General features: G+C 44.9%; 1 protein-coding gene across 2 annotated transcripts in view; it reads left to right on the top strand.

Annotated features, from left to right (window-relative positions):
* The first annotated feature begins 1,051 nt into the window (after positions 1-1,051).
* The window catches only part of nrg2b (neuregulin 2b), a 71,257-nt gene continuing 57,124 nt past the window's right edge, over positions 1,052-15,184 (top strand). For both annotated transcript variants that reach the window (XM_085172730.1, XM_085172735.1), the window contains exon 1: positions 1,052-3,120. In XM_085172730.1, coding sequence (XP_085028856.1) covers positions 2,709-3,120 — 412 coding nt within the window. In that variant the 5' untranslated portion in view covers positions 1,052-2,708. The remainder of the gene's footprint in view (positions 3,121-15,184) is intronic.

Raw genomic sequence — 15,184 nt, 5'->3', positions numbered from 1 at the left:
CACTTAAATGAATAAAACAGGAGGTTTATGCTTTTTCTTTGCAGAGTGACACTGATGTAATCTCACATAAAAGAAAGGGTGGCTAGGGCAGCTACAAAGAAATGTGTGTCAAGTACAGAAAAGCATATTCCCTTCAAGAACTGTAAAAAATAAAGTGCTTTGAGTGATCAGGTAGAGTAGAAGAGCGTTATATATAAGAACCAGATCATTTACCATTTACCAAAATGACTGCTGGGTTGTTACGATTAGTGTATCATGACAGGAAAGTTCAAGAGACCTCATCAGCACCCTGCTGAAGTGCTGATGTAGCGACAAACGTGCCCCCCTTTGCTCGAGTTCAGGGAGGTTGTGAAGGCAGTTGGTGGTGGCCGCCCCTGGCCAGTGAACAGCAGGAATCATTTTCACTCCACTTTGCTTGGTCAACAAATGATTTGTTTTCAAGGCTAATTTAGAACAATTCCCAAAATTGCATGCAAGCTTTCTGAACGAGGGCTTCCAAGTTGACTAGATGAAGGAGAGACTGATCCTTGTGTATGTGGGTTGTAGGTGGGGAGGGATGATGTGGGGCTGGGTCACAGGATAGATCAGAGATTGGCTGATCCAGTTCTGTGAGCTGGGTGAAACAACTGCAAAAATGTGGAGCAATCTAAACATTCGACTGAGCACATCTAAAACCACAGATATCAGTGGCACTCCGGCTTTACTCCTGACTCCATGTGAAAATAATGTATGAACAGGGATGTGGTTTTCCTGCTTGGACAGAGAAATAAAGCTGTCCAGCTTTTCAGCACCATGGACAGAGGCAGGCCCCTGACCTGACCCTGGTGATGATGATGAGGGGAAGATGAGGCCATGATGTAGCTGCATGCTCAGATGAAATGGCTATATACATTTTCTTTATCTCTCTCTCTCTCTCTCTCTCTCTCTCTCTCTCTATATATATATATATATGTATATATATATATATATATATATATATATATATATATATATATATATATATATATATATATATATATATATATTTATATATATATATAGAGAGAGAGAGAGACGGAGATATGAAATCTGTCCATGTGTCCCCTATGTGACATTATAGTTTCTGATTTCCTCTGTATGGACTACAAAAAGGTTTTCTGACCTCTAACGAAGGTCGCACAGCTCCTGACAGGGAGGGAAAGGCAAATCTTATGAATGGCTTGGCTGATGGAGGCAGAGACTGGGAGGGCATACTTATGGTCAACAAAAAAAACAACAACCAAAAAACCTCAGCACTTTGTACAGGGGTCTCGTTTCATTGGTGGATGAGTATTCAGTGGGAAATGAGGCTTTATTCACTGTAACTAAGCCAGATTGGCGAAAATATTTGTGTCTTTCTATTATAACACCCGCATTTTCTGGTAACTGTTGCTACCACGTGTTGCCACAGGAGTCGGCAAAACTGCAAGGCGACATTTGTGAAGTGTAATGACTCGCAAAAACAGTGCTGAACATAAAAGCGGGATTCGGGCGTGCTTTGCAGAAGCAGATATATTTTGCAGAGGGGCCATCTAACAGCTCAGAGAGCTCAGCTCCGAAGCGCCCGCTCGCCTCTACATGCCGAGGAATCCATTGAGAGAATTTCGCAGCGTTAGTCATCGCAACAGCTATCCGCAGTGTGTGTGTATGTAGCAGTCGCCTATAGCCTCTCTTGCACCTCTTGCACCGGAGATCCACAGTAGGCGCCGTGCAGGGCTTGGCTACAGACGCAACTCAGACGTGGTGTGCCTGTGCACCGCGTGCGTGAATTCTCCTGCACCCACCCCACAGAGGTTTGTTTTTTTGGGTTTTTTTTTTTCAAACAGAGTCTGCCGGCATGCTCACACGCCGGTTGGGTCCGTGCCGGTGGGCCGGTGGGTGCCCGGGTCATTAGGGTGTTTGCGCAGGACGTGGCGAGGCGAGGCGACGCCGTTGACCGGGCAGGTGATGTTTGCTCACGTAAGCCGCTCGCGTTTGATGAGGGGCGCAGGGGACGCGGCTGGAGGGTGCGCGCTACTGTTGCAACGCCTCACCGGATAACCGCTGCTCTCTCATCCTGTCCGTTGGACCTCTCCGCGGTAGGGGGTTTGTTGATTTTTCCCCCTTTTTTAATTTGAATTTTTTTGCTTCCTGACTAACGGATTTGCAACACTGGGACTCTTGACGATATATAAGTGGATAAAGGAGCCGATACTGCGTGTGCGTGGAGCACAGCATATAATTTCTTGTGATTCCTCTGTACGCGCAAGTCGCTTTTTTTCTTTCCAAAGAGGCAATGCGCCCACCCATGCGATGCTAGCCTATTAGCTGGAGAGAGAGAGAGAGAGAGAGAGAGAGAGAGAGAGAGGTTTCAGCCCTGGATTCAAGAGGAGACTAATTTACGAGTCTTGTTTTGCCTTTCAGGAAAAGGGGAGATAAGAGGGGGGAGGGTGGTTGGTGAAGGAGAATGCAGCAATCACATTTTTAAGCATGCAGAAGCGGGCCGTTTCCGGTTCCTAGGCTGCTGTGTCCCCCCCATCCGACGCCAGCAGCCGTATGGGGAAAGCAGCGGCAGACACAGATGGCATGGACACTTCCACAAGGTCTGCCGCTCTGCCCTGCCTGCTCTGCCGGAGCCCGTTCGCCGCCGTCTCTCTCTTCCAGCTCGCTCCGCCGCCCAGCAGCACTGCAGCACAGCACAGGCTGACGGCATGAGGCTTGATCCAGTGCATTTCTCCATGCTGGTCATCGGGGTCTCCTTCGCCTGTTACGCCCCGAGTCTCAACTCCCTACAGGACCAGGCGTACAGATCAGCCGTGGTCATCGAGGGCGAGGTGCGCTCCTCCCCGGAGAACGTCTCCTCCCGGGAGCCCTACAGCGTGAATGTCAAGGTGCTGGATGTGTGGCCCGTCAACAGCGGCGGCCTCGAGAGGGAGCAGCTCGTGACCGTCGGGGACTTCGGTTCCGAGGCCCCGTGCACCACGGTGGAGAAGGACCACAGATATATCTTTTTCATGGACCCCACCGCCGAGCCCTTGGTATTCAAGGCATCGTACGCCCCCGTGGACGCCAGCGAGCCGGAGTCGAAGAAGGATGTTGAGAGAGTGTTGTGCGAGGACTGCGGTAAGTTTAAGGCTTTTCCCTCATACCTGCCATCCACTCACAGCGCACTATAAGGGCCACTGAAACTGCCATGGTGATGTAAGGGAGACATCCAGCACTCTGGCTGCGCATGCACGTTCCCAGTCCATACAGTGTGTCAGCGTGCACACACACATATGAGCGATTGACACTTCAGTTTTCCATAACCCGGTCACCCATAATATATGAGAGGCATGTCAGGGGAACGCGTGTGTGTCGCGTAACTGTCTGTGTGTCCAAAAAAAAGAAAAAATGAGAGATGGTTAGTTAAACCTAAGTAACCACCACCACCCTCCTCCCTCTCCACCGGTTATGACCCAAACAGCAGCATGAAGCCCAGGACCTGCATCGTGTCATCCTCACGGTAGCCTACATGTGCTGCGTTAAGGTGAAACGCACCGGCGGAAAAGCCAGCGGCTCTTCTTGTCGTGTCGCTCCTGTGTGAGTGAGGCAGAAAGTTAGGCCCAGAATGTGATGGGAATCGGGGACAGCAGCCTCGTCTTGAACTAACCTCCTTTCCAAACTTTGCATCGGAGCCTTCAGCCAGTATTAGATCTGTCACATCTGACGCCTTTTTTTTTCTCCATCAGAAATTGTGGCGAAAGTCTCCACAGTGTCTGTGTGGACTGCAGTGACAGTACGTGGGCGGTGATGGCAGTTTAAAATCTCTAAAACTTGCTGCCAGTTTTTAACATAAAAAAAAATCGTCGTTTGTTCTTGTCTCTACAAACAACAGATGCTGCGGTGGAACCTTTGTTCTAGGGAGTTTAACCAGAGAGGGCCACAAGTTTGATAGTCTGCACTTTTTGTCTCTCTTTATTTTATTATTGCTGTTTATTTCTTTAAGATAATGGAAAAGCCTTTTCCCCCTCTACAGCAGAGCTCTGGAAATCAGCTTAAGCTCAGTTATGACCTCACATGGTGTGACTTATGAATGTTGTAATGTATATTCAATCTACTTTGAACATAAAGCTTAAAAACACAATAACAAGTTTCTTTTTTTTGTGGCTAAATGTTCTTTGTGAGCCACTGCACCTTTGTTTTCAGCACTGACATGCTTCGCTGCCTTTGAGAAGCTGTAACTACAATAGCCCCAGTTATTGTTAAAGCATCTGGCAGCCATGAAGCGAAGAACTACAAAGACAGGAAGTAGTAATTCAGCCTCTAAAATAGAGAATAAGATCTTCAGTGAGAGCCACGCATTTCTCTCAAATGAGCACCAGCGTAAAACCTTTTAAGGGTCTCCTTTTTAAAAAATGTGGGTTTAAAAAAAACAAACAAAAAAACCTTTTGAAACATGTAATCTTAAAATGTGACATTTATTTTCCAGGCTTGTGTGTCTGTGTATCTGTAGTGTTGCAGCCCAACAGGAGTTAGCTCAGATGTCTCAACAAAGGGTGCATCGAGGTTCTATTTTTACCTCCATGACATGCTAAAATTATCCAGTCATTTATTAATGACAGTGCTGTTGCAATCAGTCTGAACACATTTTCCAGGCAGGGATAAGCTCAGGAGAGGAGATACCCACTTATGAGCTGATTCACTTCTCATGTGTGCGCACATTCTCGCACGCGCTGATGTGTCTCCATGTCTCCAGAGGACATTACACTGACCTGTTCTCTGTTGTTAACCACGACAACTATATTTGCCCTAAACCTCCACCTAACCTCACCTTCAACCTAAAGTATGTTGCTCCACATGATGGCGATTCATCTAGGGCAGATTTAGTCCTCACGACATAAGTGAGGCCTGCGTTTGTGTCCATCTATAAGAAAGTTGAGTCTCCAGAGTGTGACTGTCCAAACAGATCTACGTTCTTTCAACATGAGTAGCATAAGTGCACGCACGCAGAGGCTCACACGACAACTACACACACAACAAGAGCCTAAATTACATGAAGAACCCCAACTTAATTAGACTCTCCAGAGTGTGTGGCGACACTATAGATTCACCGTAGCAACTTGTAGTCTCTGAATGTCCCCCTGTTTCCATTACGTCCCTCATCAATTTTGTTTCTTTTCCAGGACTGGATGAGATTGACACACGAGTGGAATATATGAGAGGTTAACGAGAGGTTAAAGAAACACGTATATTTTTTATTGACAGTGCAGTAGCCTTAAAGCTTTATAAAATCTGCTGCGGTGAAGTTGATTTAGGACCTGATTTAAAACAGACAAAATATTACACAGTTCAGATCATACACCCCTGTACGCCACCACAGTGGATTTTACATCAAGTCAAGCTTTCTGATTTAATTCAGAGGGTTTAACAAAAGTACTGCAATAACAGTTTAGGAATTACAGTTATCTTTATACAGAGGTTGAAAGTAACTGAACAGCTGACTAACACACAGTTTCATGGCCTGGTGGATTTGCAGTTTAAGTCACCAAATGTAAGCGAAGGAGGTCATCATTAGGCTGAAAAAAACAAAAAAAAAATGCATCAGAGAGTTAGCAAACACTTGCAGAGTGGCCAAATCAACAATTTCATATGTTTTTATAAAGAAGAAATTCACTGACGGTTCAGTGGCTTCTCAAAGTACTTTTAAGCTAGTGAGAGTGAGTTTTGTGAGTTTTTGAGACCTCTGCATCACCAGTGTGATTTTTTTCCCCTTTGAAAAAACACAATAAAGTACACCGTACATTTTTAAGCACCAGATTTTTTTTTTTTAAAAAGTCAGATGTAGCAAATATGATACAAATCAAAACTCATATATATGCATTTATATTTAATTTAAACTAATCAGATGGTTCAATAAACACTCTATTTTATTTAGAATTTTGAATTATCCGAATTACTTCATGGATCAAGCTTAAAAGTGTTAAAAGTGAAAGCTACTCTTGAGTCATATGTGGATTGTTTAATTTAAAGACAACTGTGGCGATGTACAGAGACAACTGTACAAAATAAAAGTCAGACTATCGAAACACTTGTGGCTCTAACAGCATCAACCTGCAGAGTGGAGTCAGATGGGTTTCACATGTCTGCTTGTATGCGCCCAAACATAGAAACCTTCAAGGAAACTGCTGCTCACTGGCCAAAAGTTCTCCTTAGTTGTAGCTTGCTGGCTGTGGTGATGTTTTTCACTGGGTGAATGCAGTAATGTCAGTGTCGCCTGAAAATGAGTTACGACAGAGCAGGACTCACAGCCAGCAGTGTGGCTGGAGATGTGCAAGCAAAAGTGCTTGCAAAGTTTCACCGAAGACAGGAGAAATGGCAGCTGACAAGTGGGTTAGCAAGGGGTGTGTCTGCGGACACCAATCCAAAAGCAAGTCTAAAGGAAGGCAGCCAATCGCAGCCAAACACTTTTATACACACCCCTGTCTGTCAGCATGATGGGATCCAAAAGGGCTTTGGGCTTTAGGTTTTCAATAGCATAGCTAATAAAGCTGTGGGTTGCACCAGGCTTATGAGTTTTGCTGATACTAGCTGATGATGTTGTTTTTTACAGAGATTTTTTGTGCAACAAAAACAGACAGCAGCAAACTGACAGCAAGAGTAGCTGATAAGTAGTTACATTTTCGGAGAAGAATGGGAGCAGATGCAAACGATGATCCCACACTGTATTTCCTTTATGCTGCTATCTGCTGGGTGGCACAGTTAGTTTCAGAGGGCAACACTTATCATACTTGTCAGGGGTTTAATCTGCCACGACAAGACGTCTCTGACGTATATGTGAAAGCTAGAATCCAGGCAGGCATTCACTAACATACCGCCACATTACTATATAAGCATTTACTGTATTCATTTGTTCTGGGTCTGTTTGACACTTAGTGCTATAAAGCAAAACAATGACAGAGCAGGTGTTCTAGCTACATTGTTCAGCTAGGTTACTGATGTCCAGGCTACCGGTGCCAGTCGCAGCGATGTGCTGAATTTTACACACTTCTTGGTATTTCTGGCTACAACAAATATGTGGAATCCACATTATTTGCCCATTTCTGACTGTAATGCAGGCAATTAAATAAATGACAAGTTAAAGTCTTTTTAGGGAAGTGGTTGTCGAGGTTTAATTCAGACTTTGTACCAGCAAACGTTTAAAGGCAGGAGCACAGATCCCTCGCTGTGAGAGAAATTATGAGACAGTAAATCTTCGTGCACCATAAAAGATAGCAGAGCCATCTTCCAAAAGCAGAGCCAATGTTGATTAAATGGCAGGACCGACTGGGTTCTCTCTTACTATTTATGTTATTGAGTCTGCCATAGCTGCTCCAATAAGCTCTCCTCTTCTCCCACTTCAGCTCAGCCCACAGCTGGATTGGGGCTTATTTACACCAAGGTTTGCAGAACTGAACAGTTTCAGTGGCAATAGCTGCAATGTTTGAGTTTCAGCATTTAATGTGAAAGAGTGGAGTACAAACTTCCTTTGATCAGATGCTGAGTTACATGTATGTCTGCATCCAGCGCCTCTCCCTCACCGACATCTCCCTGTTTTATTCTGTGTAAACGACTTAGGCGTGTGGACTGCTCACACCGCCCCTCTTCAAAAACTGCAAAACCAATCCCATCTGACATCCCAGACAGGCTGCAGCGTAATGTAGGTCTTCTCTGATCATTGCTGTTGGCACGTCTTTTGAGATGCATTGACAGTTTCGTCCTAAAATAGCTTTATCTGATGCCCAAACATGCTCCTGTCACTGATGCTGTATCTAATGCTGCATACCTCATGCCTCATGCTCTCCCTCTCTCTCTCCTGCTTTAGCTGACTGTAGCTGGAGTGTGCGGTTCAGCTTATGCCTGCCCTTCTGTCAGTCAGCCACACAGAGGAGGAGAGAAACAGAGAGAAGGAAGCAAAGGCAGTGATCTTTAGCTCTGGCACTACAAAGAGATGTGGCAGTAACTGATACTGTAAAAGTTTCAGTAATAGCCGGGCCTTTTACCCACATAACGAATAAGAAAGAGCGAGAAGTTCAGTGGGTACTTTTATTTTAGTGGAAATGTCTGAAAATGGTTCACTTTGATACGGCAGAAATACTGCTGCGTTGTCCTTTAGTCACTCGAGTGTTTAACACATGCAAGGACAGAAATTAGTGCTTGCAGGAAAAGTTACGTTGTAAAGCAGTGACGGTGAATGTTTCTTCTCCTGACTGTGAGGAGACCAAAATCAAAAACCTGTATCCAGCACATATTGTGTGCTGAAACCACAAATGTGATGCTGCTCTCAGACATACACTGCATTTTCTGTCAATTAGGTTCTGTAGGTTGTAAAAAAAAGTGTTGATATAGCTTTCGGGTCTGAAAAGTGATTCCAATGAGAAAGTCATTCTTTTTAATGGCCAGCAGGGGGAGACTGATCAGGTTGTAAAAATTTACTGAATACAACACAATGTTTGTTTTGTATACTGTTATTTCATGTATAGTCGAAGCAGACAATAGAGCAGGGTGTGCTGTAGGGTGTGGCTACACTTTGATTGACATCGCTACTGAATGAGGCTTCAGTGTCTTTGCTTTCTCAGAGAGATCCACATTTGCTTGTTATGTGCAGTGCCGACAACAAAACTAACAAAATGAGATTCTGACTTTAAAAACCAAAGGGGGATATCAAGGTGGCTATCTATGATCATCTTTTATATACAGTCTATACAGGCATGTCCCACTGGGAGGAGGCCCCGGGGCAGATCTGGGACACACTGGAGAGATCATATCTCTCGGCTGGCCTGGGAACGCCTTGGTGTTCCCCCGGACAAGCTGGAGGAGGTGGCTGGGGAGAGGGAGGTCTGGGCTTCTCTGCTTAGGCTGCTGCCCCGGCGACCCGGCCCCGGATAAGCGGAAGAAGATGGATGGATGGATGGATGACATTATTAAACTAAGCTATGGCTCCGTAACTGCCATAGGCTAGCTGGGGTATTTTTTTTTTTTAAAAGCAATAAAGCAACCATCCTACGACTATGGCAAATCAGTGGTTTCCCAGTGACTGTTCTGTCTTCCTCCCCTGATCCCCAATCGGTCACAACAGATGGCCGCCCCTCCCTGAGCCTGGTTTTCCTGGAGGTTTGTTCCTATTAAAAGGGAGTTTTTCCTTCCCAATGTCGCCAAGTGCTTACTTAAAGAGGGTTGTTTGATTGTTGGGTTTTCTTTGTAGGGTGTTTACCGTACAATATACAGCACCTTAAGGCAACTGCTGTTGGGATTTGGTGCTATATAAATAAAAATTACCTGAACTGATTGCAATTTTTTCACACTCAATCACCAACTGTGGTGCATTTGAATGCATTTGCAAACTGATAGCAATAATGGATTGGATTTATATAGCGCTTTTTAAGGCACCCAAAGCGCTTTACAATGCCACTATTCATTCACTCTCACATTCACACACTGGTGGAGGCAAGCTAAGGTTGTAGCCACAGCTGCCCTGGAGCAGACTAACAGAAGCGAGGCTGCCATATCGCGCCATCGGCCCCTCTGGCGAACACCAGTAGGCAGTAGGGTAAAGTGTCTTGCCCAAGGACACAACGACCAGGACAGAGAGCCCGGGGATCGAACCGGTGACCTTCAGGTTACAGATACGCTTCCCAACCTCCTGAGCCATGGTCGCCCAACAAGCAGCAGACTCACTCTATCTTACTGCAGTTTTATTACCAACATCACTTTGAAGATGGCAGCTAAAAGCCGCAGACCTGGTCCCCATCTTCAAAGCAGCTATTTCAGAGGCAACAACATTGCCAGCACAGTGGATGCAGTTGCAGTTTTGGTTGTGCCACGGTCTCCGATCAATGTTTTCCTGAGTGTGAAGCATGTCACGAGAGCAGCTTTGGTCCAAACACACAAACATGAGATTAGACAACTTTGATACCTTTGTTTGATGTCAATCTTCTGCATCCTGTTTTTGGATCTTTTAATAAGCCAGAGACGGTGGACATATCTTGGCATCTTTACAACCTTAAATGACTATGTTTACCATTTCTCCTTAAGTAAGTAGTGCATGTGATTATCTGTGAATCTGTGGACTTTGTATTCAAAGTTTTACTCGGACTAATGTATCCATATCTCACTATTTTGACTCTGACTACACTTGCACATGTCTAGCACCTTATAAGCAATAATCTGATATTTCCAGGTTAGCATGCACTGCTGTGTCTCAGCTCAGGTTCACGTCAGTGTGTAGAGCAGCTAGGGGGCAGAACCACAGTGGCATTGATCTCCAAATCCCAGAATTAGAAGGAATTTGTGCTCTGGGGCATCATGTCAAAACAATCCTTGGAACAAGAAACACATCCAGGACCACACCCTTGAATAATTCTTTAAAACAAACCCAGTGAATTTAAGCTTTCAGCATGGCTTTCAAATTCAGATCCCTTTCAGCCAGTAATGAGAAAGATGCTCGTGGAGACATAGAATCGCCTGCGTTTGGATCATGGAAACAGTACTGCAAGAATTCCTAAATTAGAATCAATTTTCCTTTGAGCAAGTGTAGTGTTGAGCTCAGACTTATGTGCATACTTTATGCTGATGCATACAAACCATGAGATTCACAGGTTCAATAGACTTGAACAGATAGTCTGTGTGTGTGTGTGTGTGTGCATGTGTTTGTGTGTGTGTGTGCATGTTTGTGTGTGTGTGGCCTCTCACTTGTCCGTCTCATCCCTTTTCCCCTTTTTGTTGCGTTATCTGTGTCTATTTCAGACACCCTCTGTGTGTCGTTTTCCCTTCTGTTTCTCTCTCTTTCTGTCTCTCTCACTGTCCTTGTCTCAACAGAGCATTATACCTCTCTCCACACACACACACACACACACACACACACACACACACACACACACACACACACACACACACACACACACACACACACACATACGCACGCACAGAGCAATGCCAGTTAGCTGTTGCTGTTGCTGCTGTGCTGCAGATGCCCCAGTGTGCTGTCATTAGCAGAGAGATCTGGGGTTGCTATAAATTATGCACACTGAATAACAGAAGGCTGAGGATTTCTCCTCTCTGCTGCGTGCATGTGTGTGTGCATGTGTGTGTGTTAGGGGCGTTGTATAGGTACGTCTCTGCACTGACATTATCCTGATCAACTTTCCTCGCCAAAGTACGTGTATTAGCGCAATTCTCTGTGCCTCAGCTAACTCGCAACTGTACAAATCTTGTACCTATCCTCCAGTTACTTAGCGTGTGTGTGTGGGTGTATGTGTGCGTGTCCTTGCTTGTGAATAATGTATCAGCAGTCAGCCTTAGTAGAAAACTCTGACACATGCCTTTTAAAGGGACCAGCACAGTGCCACATGGCTCAGTTTGTGAATGAGAGAGGTTTTTGTGTAACCTCTCTCTCTCTCTCTCTCTCTCTCTCTCTCTCTCACACACACACACACACACACACACACACACACACACACACACACACACACACACACAGAAGTACACACATGCAGATGCACTGCACACACCACCCACACACTCATGCAGCTGCTGCTGCACACTCCCTCCTCACTGCATCAGCAAAGTGCCTGTTTCAGACAGGATGGATTTGGCCGATGCTCTCTCCGTTTCGGTTGAGATTGTTTTTCCACAGAATTAGATTAGACATCAAATTCAAAATGGAATAATTAGAAATGTTTATGCCAAGGACTTGTCGGTTGGTATTGCAGATAAAATATTTAAAAATGACAAGTTTGCCACCGCCTCCATAAATCCGAGACATCTCATGTTTTCCTGGAAAGCCATTTTAATCTTTGGCATTCTCCTCCTTAAGTAGCCCTGCTGTGCTAGAGTGTAAGGGGCTGGCATGCAGCCAGCGTAACCTGATATTCGTGAAGTTGTAAAGTGACATATTCATCTGGTACTCAGAGTCACACTTCATGAGCAAGAATTCAGCTCTTTAACATCCCAGAAGCTGTGGGATGTATGTTGTGTGCTCAACCTCAACATAAAAACAGGCATTACGGTGACAAAAAAGGGACAATGGATGCTTTGCAAACACTTCACAGAAGGGAAAGGGTTAAAACAAACCCTTTGGTTCTATATCAGGCTATCTTCAGCACAGAAAGGTGGGCTATCTTTATCTCTCTTTGTTGTGGCAAGCTTTGATGGTGACAAGTAGAGCATCTTCATCTGTCTTCCAGATGTCCTCCTCTGCCTCTCTAGACGTTATCTCGTAACTATTATGGGATCGTGGTAGACAGCGCCGCATGTATGATGTGTTTGTTTTGGCATCTTTTCATGTTTCTGTATTAGGACATGTTTGATCACGCAACATTTTTAAAGTCACATTCCACCTTTTATTTAACACAATGCCCATAAAACATCCCCAAATTTAAACTTAGCCGATGGATCGGCTCTCTTCAATATATATGACTTGGTCAGTTATGCTACTATTTCAGCCACTCCCAGGAATTAGTTTGTCTAATTTTTATGTGAACTAAGGCGCTGATGAACAATAATATTTTTTTCTTAATGTGGCCCTAATACTGTAACAGTCGCTACACAGAATGGGTGAACTAATGATTTTCCTCTTACACTTGAAGGTTTATGGCTTCATTCTTTTTTGAAATAAAGGCGTTTAAAATGTTCTGACCGGTTCTGTTTTGTGCTGGTCCTGTTTATAAGCAGCACGGTGGTGCAGAGTTTAGCACTACTGCCTCGTGGCATGGTGGTTCAATGTTTGAATTGTAGATGCAAGAAGAAGATAAAGCTTTGAGTGGTCAGGAAGACTAGAAAAATGCTGTGCTGTGCAAAAACAAACAAAAACACTTAAATGGATCCATTAAGGTTTATAACTAGTCTGTGTACGATACAAACGGAACTACACAAACACAAAGCCCTGTCATGGTTTTCATTGCATGTACACAAATATCCTGAGCCACACTGCACACTCAAATGATGTCTTGTGCTAAAGTATGTCTGTGAAGGTTCTCAGTCATCCTGGTCAACGTAGTCTGGGGAGCTACGATGTGTGAACGGCCATCTTTGAAAAGAGGCGGTGACTTACGGCACCAACTGTCTTCCATCTATAATCCACTTTTGAGATCCCTTCCCAGACGCCTTAATGCCCACTCACATCCTGGGCCATTTGACCTCAGTAAATCACATGATAGAATGGGGCTAGGTTTCACAGTGGGTTCACCCAGAACCTTGGCTGATGAATAGGCTTCCGGTTTGGTGCTATAGCAAATGGCTGCTTGAAAGTTTCGGCTCCCCGCCGGTTGGAAATAATCCTCTTGGAAGAATATTCAGACACAAAGAACAGTACCTAAACTTGACATGGACGGGGATAAACAAAAAAAGCCCAAAGGCAAACCAACCTCGGGACGGGAAAGGGGAGAGTTAGTCAAGGAAACTCGCAGCGGAGAGGAGAATAATGGCGAAGCTAGTCCCTTCATGCTAGCTATCTACAATGAGATCCGGGCTCTGAGGTCGGACCTTAAAAGTGAAATGAGTGAGTTTCGACTTCTTTTCCGCAATGATATGAAAAAGGAACTGAACGAGTTCAAAGGAGAAATTAACAAGAAACTTCAAGAAACTACAAAGGAGCTAGTGGCTACCACGGCAAGGGTAGAGGAGGCAGAACCGGAATGGGACACAGAGGTTAAGGAGGCACTCGCTGTCATGATGGAGAGCCAGGAGACCCTGCGAGCAAAGCTAACCGAACTAGAAGCATGCTCACGCCGGAATAATCTCCGCATACATGGGGTACCGGAGGGATCAGAGGGCCCTGATCTGATAGAGTTTGTAACGAAGCTGATAAAGGCTCAAATCGGCCCGCCGGAAATAAACCTCAGAATCCAGCGCTGCCTCCGGGCACTCGCCCCAAAGCCCAGAGAAGGCTCTCCGCCTAGGTCACTGGTGCTGTGCTTTCTGGAGTATAGAGTAAAAGAGATGGTACTGCATTCAGCGTGGAGAAAGAAGGATGTCCGCTATGAAGGGAAAAGGATTTACTTTGACCAAGATTACCCCCCAGACATCCTTAAGAAAAGAAAGGCGTACGTGGGGATCCTGAGAGAGCTCAAAGCCAAAGGACTCCGCTTCCAAACGCCACATCCAGCCAAGCTGAGGGTGTTCTTCGACAGCGGCACCAAACTCTACGAGAATGCGACAGAGGCAGCCGATGACCTGAAGAAGAGAAGATTCTGCCTGGATGAAATCAAGGAAACAGATCCCACGGCGCCGAAACAGCAGAGACCAGCAACATGGGAGAGGGCCGGCGCAGATCGCAGCAGACAGGCGATGGATCGGCGGCGAATAAGAGAGAAGCTACAGAGCTTCCACCGGGCCCCTCCGGGAACATCCGAGTCCTGCGGGTGAAAACAAGAGGGTCATCACATCCCCACTGGAGCTTTGCAGTGAGGTATGCTGCTCTCATGCAGAGAGGAGGATGAAATATTACTCCTTAGCAAATCTACCAATAATTCGAAAACTGTTTTGCACAGGACAGTTTAAGCTGAACTCTATATCTAAGGGGGGAAAAAAATTCTTATCGTTACTATTTCTACCAGTTCATCACACATTCCATATATGACCCTGCCTAAAGTGATTATTTTACTTTTATTATTATCTGGGTCGAATACATTCAGGCTTTTGAGTGTTCAAATGACATGTGTTCCTCTGCTCTCCAAATATTCTGTGAAGAGTCTTTTTTGTAGTTACTCCCTAAGCTTGTTAAAGAAGGAACTTTGTACCGGTTGGGCAATTCTGGCGTAAAACAATGATACTGGTGCTGGGTATTTTCCCTGACACTGGTGAGAGGCCCTTGACTGGCACGAGGATTTCCTCTCAACTCGAGGTTTCACCTGAACTCCGGACTTGGAAGCCTTTGATTTTGTTTTTTTTGGTTTACCTGTTTGTTGTTCTTGTTCATGTTCTGGTTAGCATGGGTGATGTTGCACAAAGGACCACAGACTGAAAAAGTTATATGCATCATCGGGAAAATAAAATAATCACGTGAAACGTAAATGGGCTACATAATCCGATTAAAAGGGGCAAAATAGTAGCCAAAATGAAACGTGAGAAGCTGCATGTAATTTTTTGGCAGGAGACACACTTATCTTCTTTAGAACATGAAAAACTGAAAAAACTTGGATTCCAGAATACCTATTACTCGTCACATAAA

Source organism: Neolamprologus multifasciatus, chromosome 2 (genome assembly GCF_963576455.1).
Source record: "Neolamprologus multifasciatus chromosome 2, fNeoMul1.2, whole genome shotgun sequence".
In the NCBI taxonomy this organism is placed as follows: domain Eukaryota; kingdom Metazoa; phylum Chordata; class Actinopteri; order Cichliformes; family Cichlidae; genus Neolamprologus; species Neolamprologus multifasciatus.
Note: the sequence above shows the minus strand (reverse complement) of the source record. Positions and strands in the feature narration are given on the sequence as shown.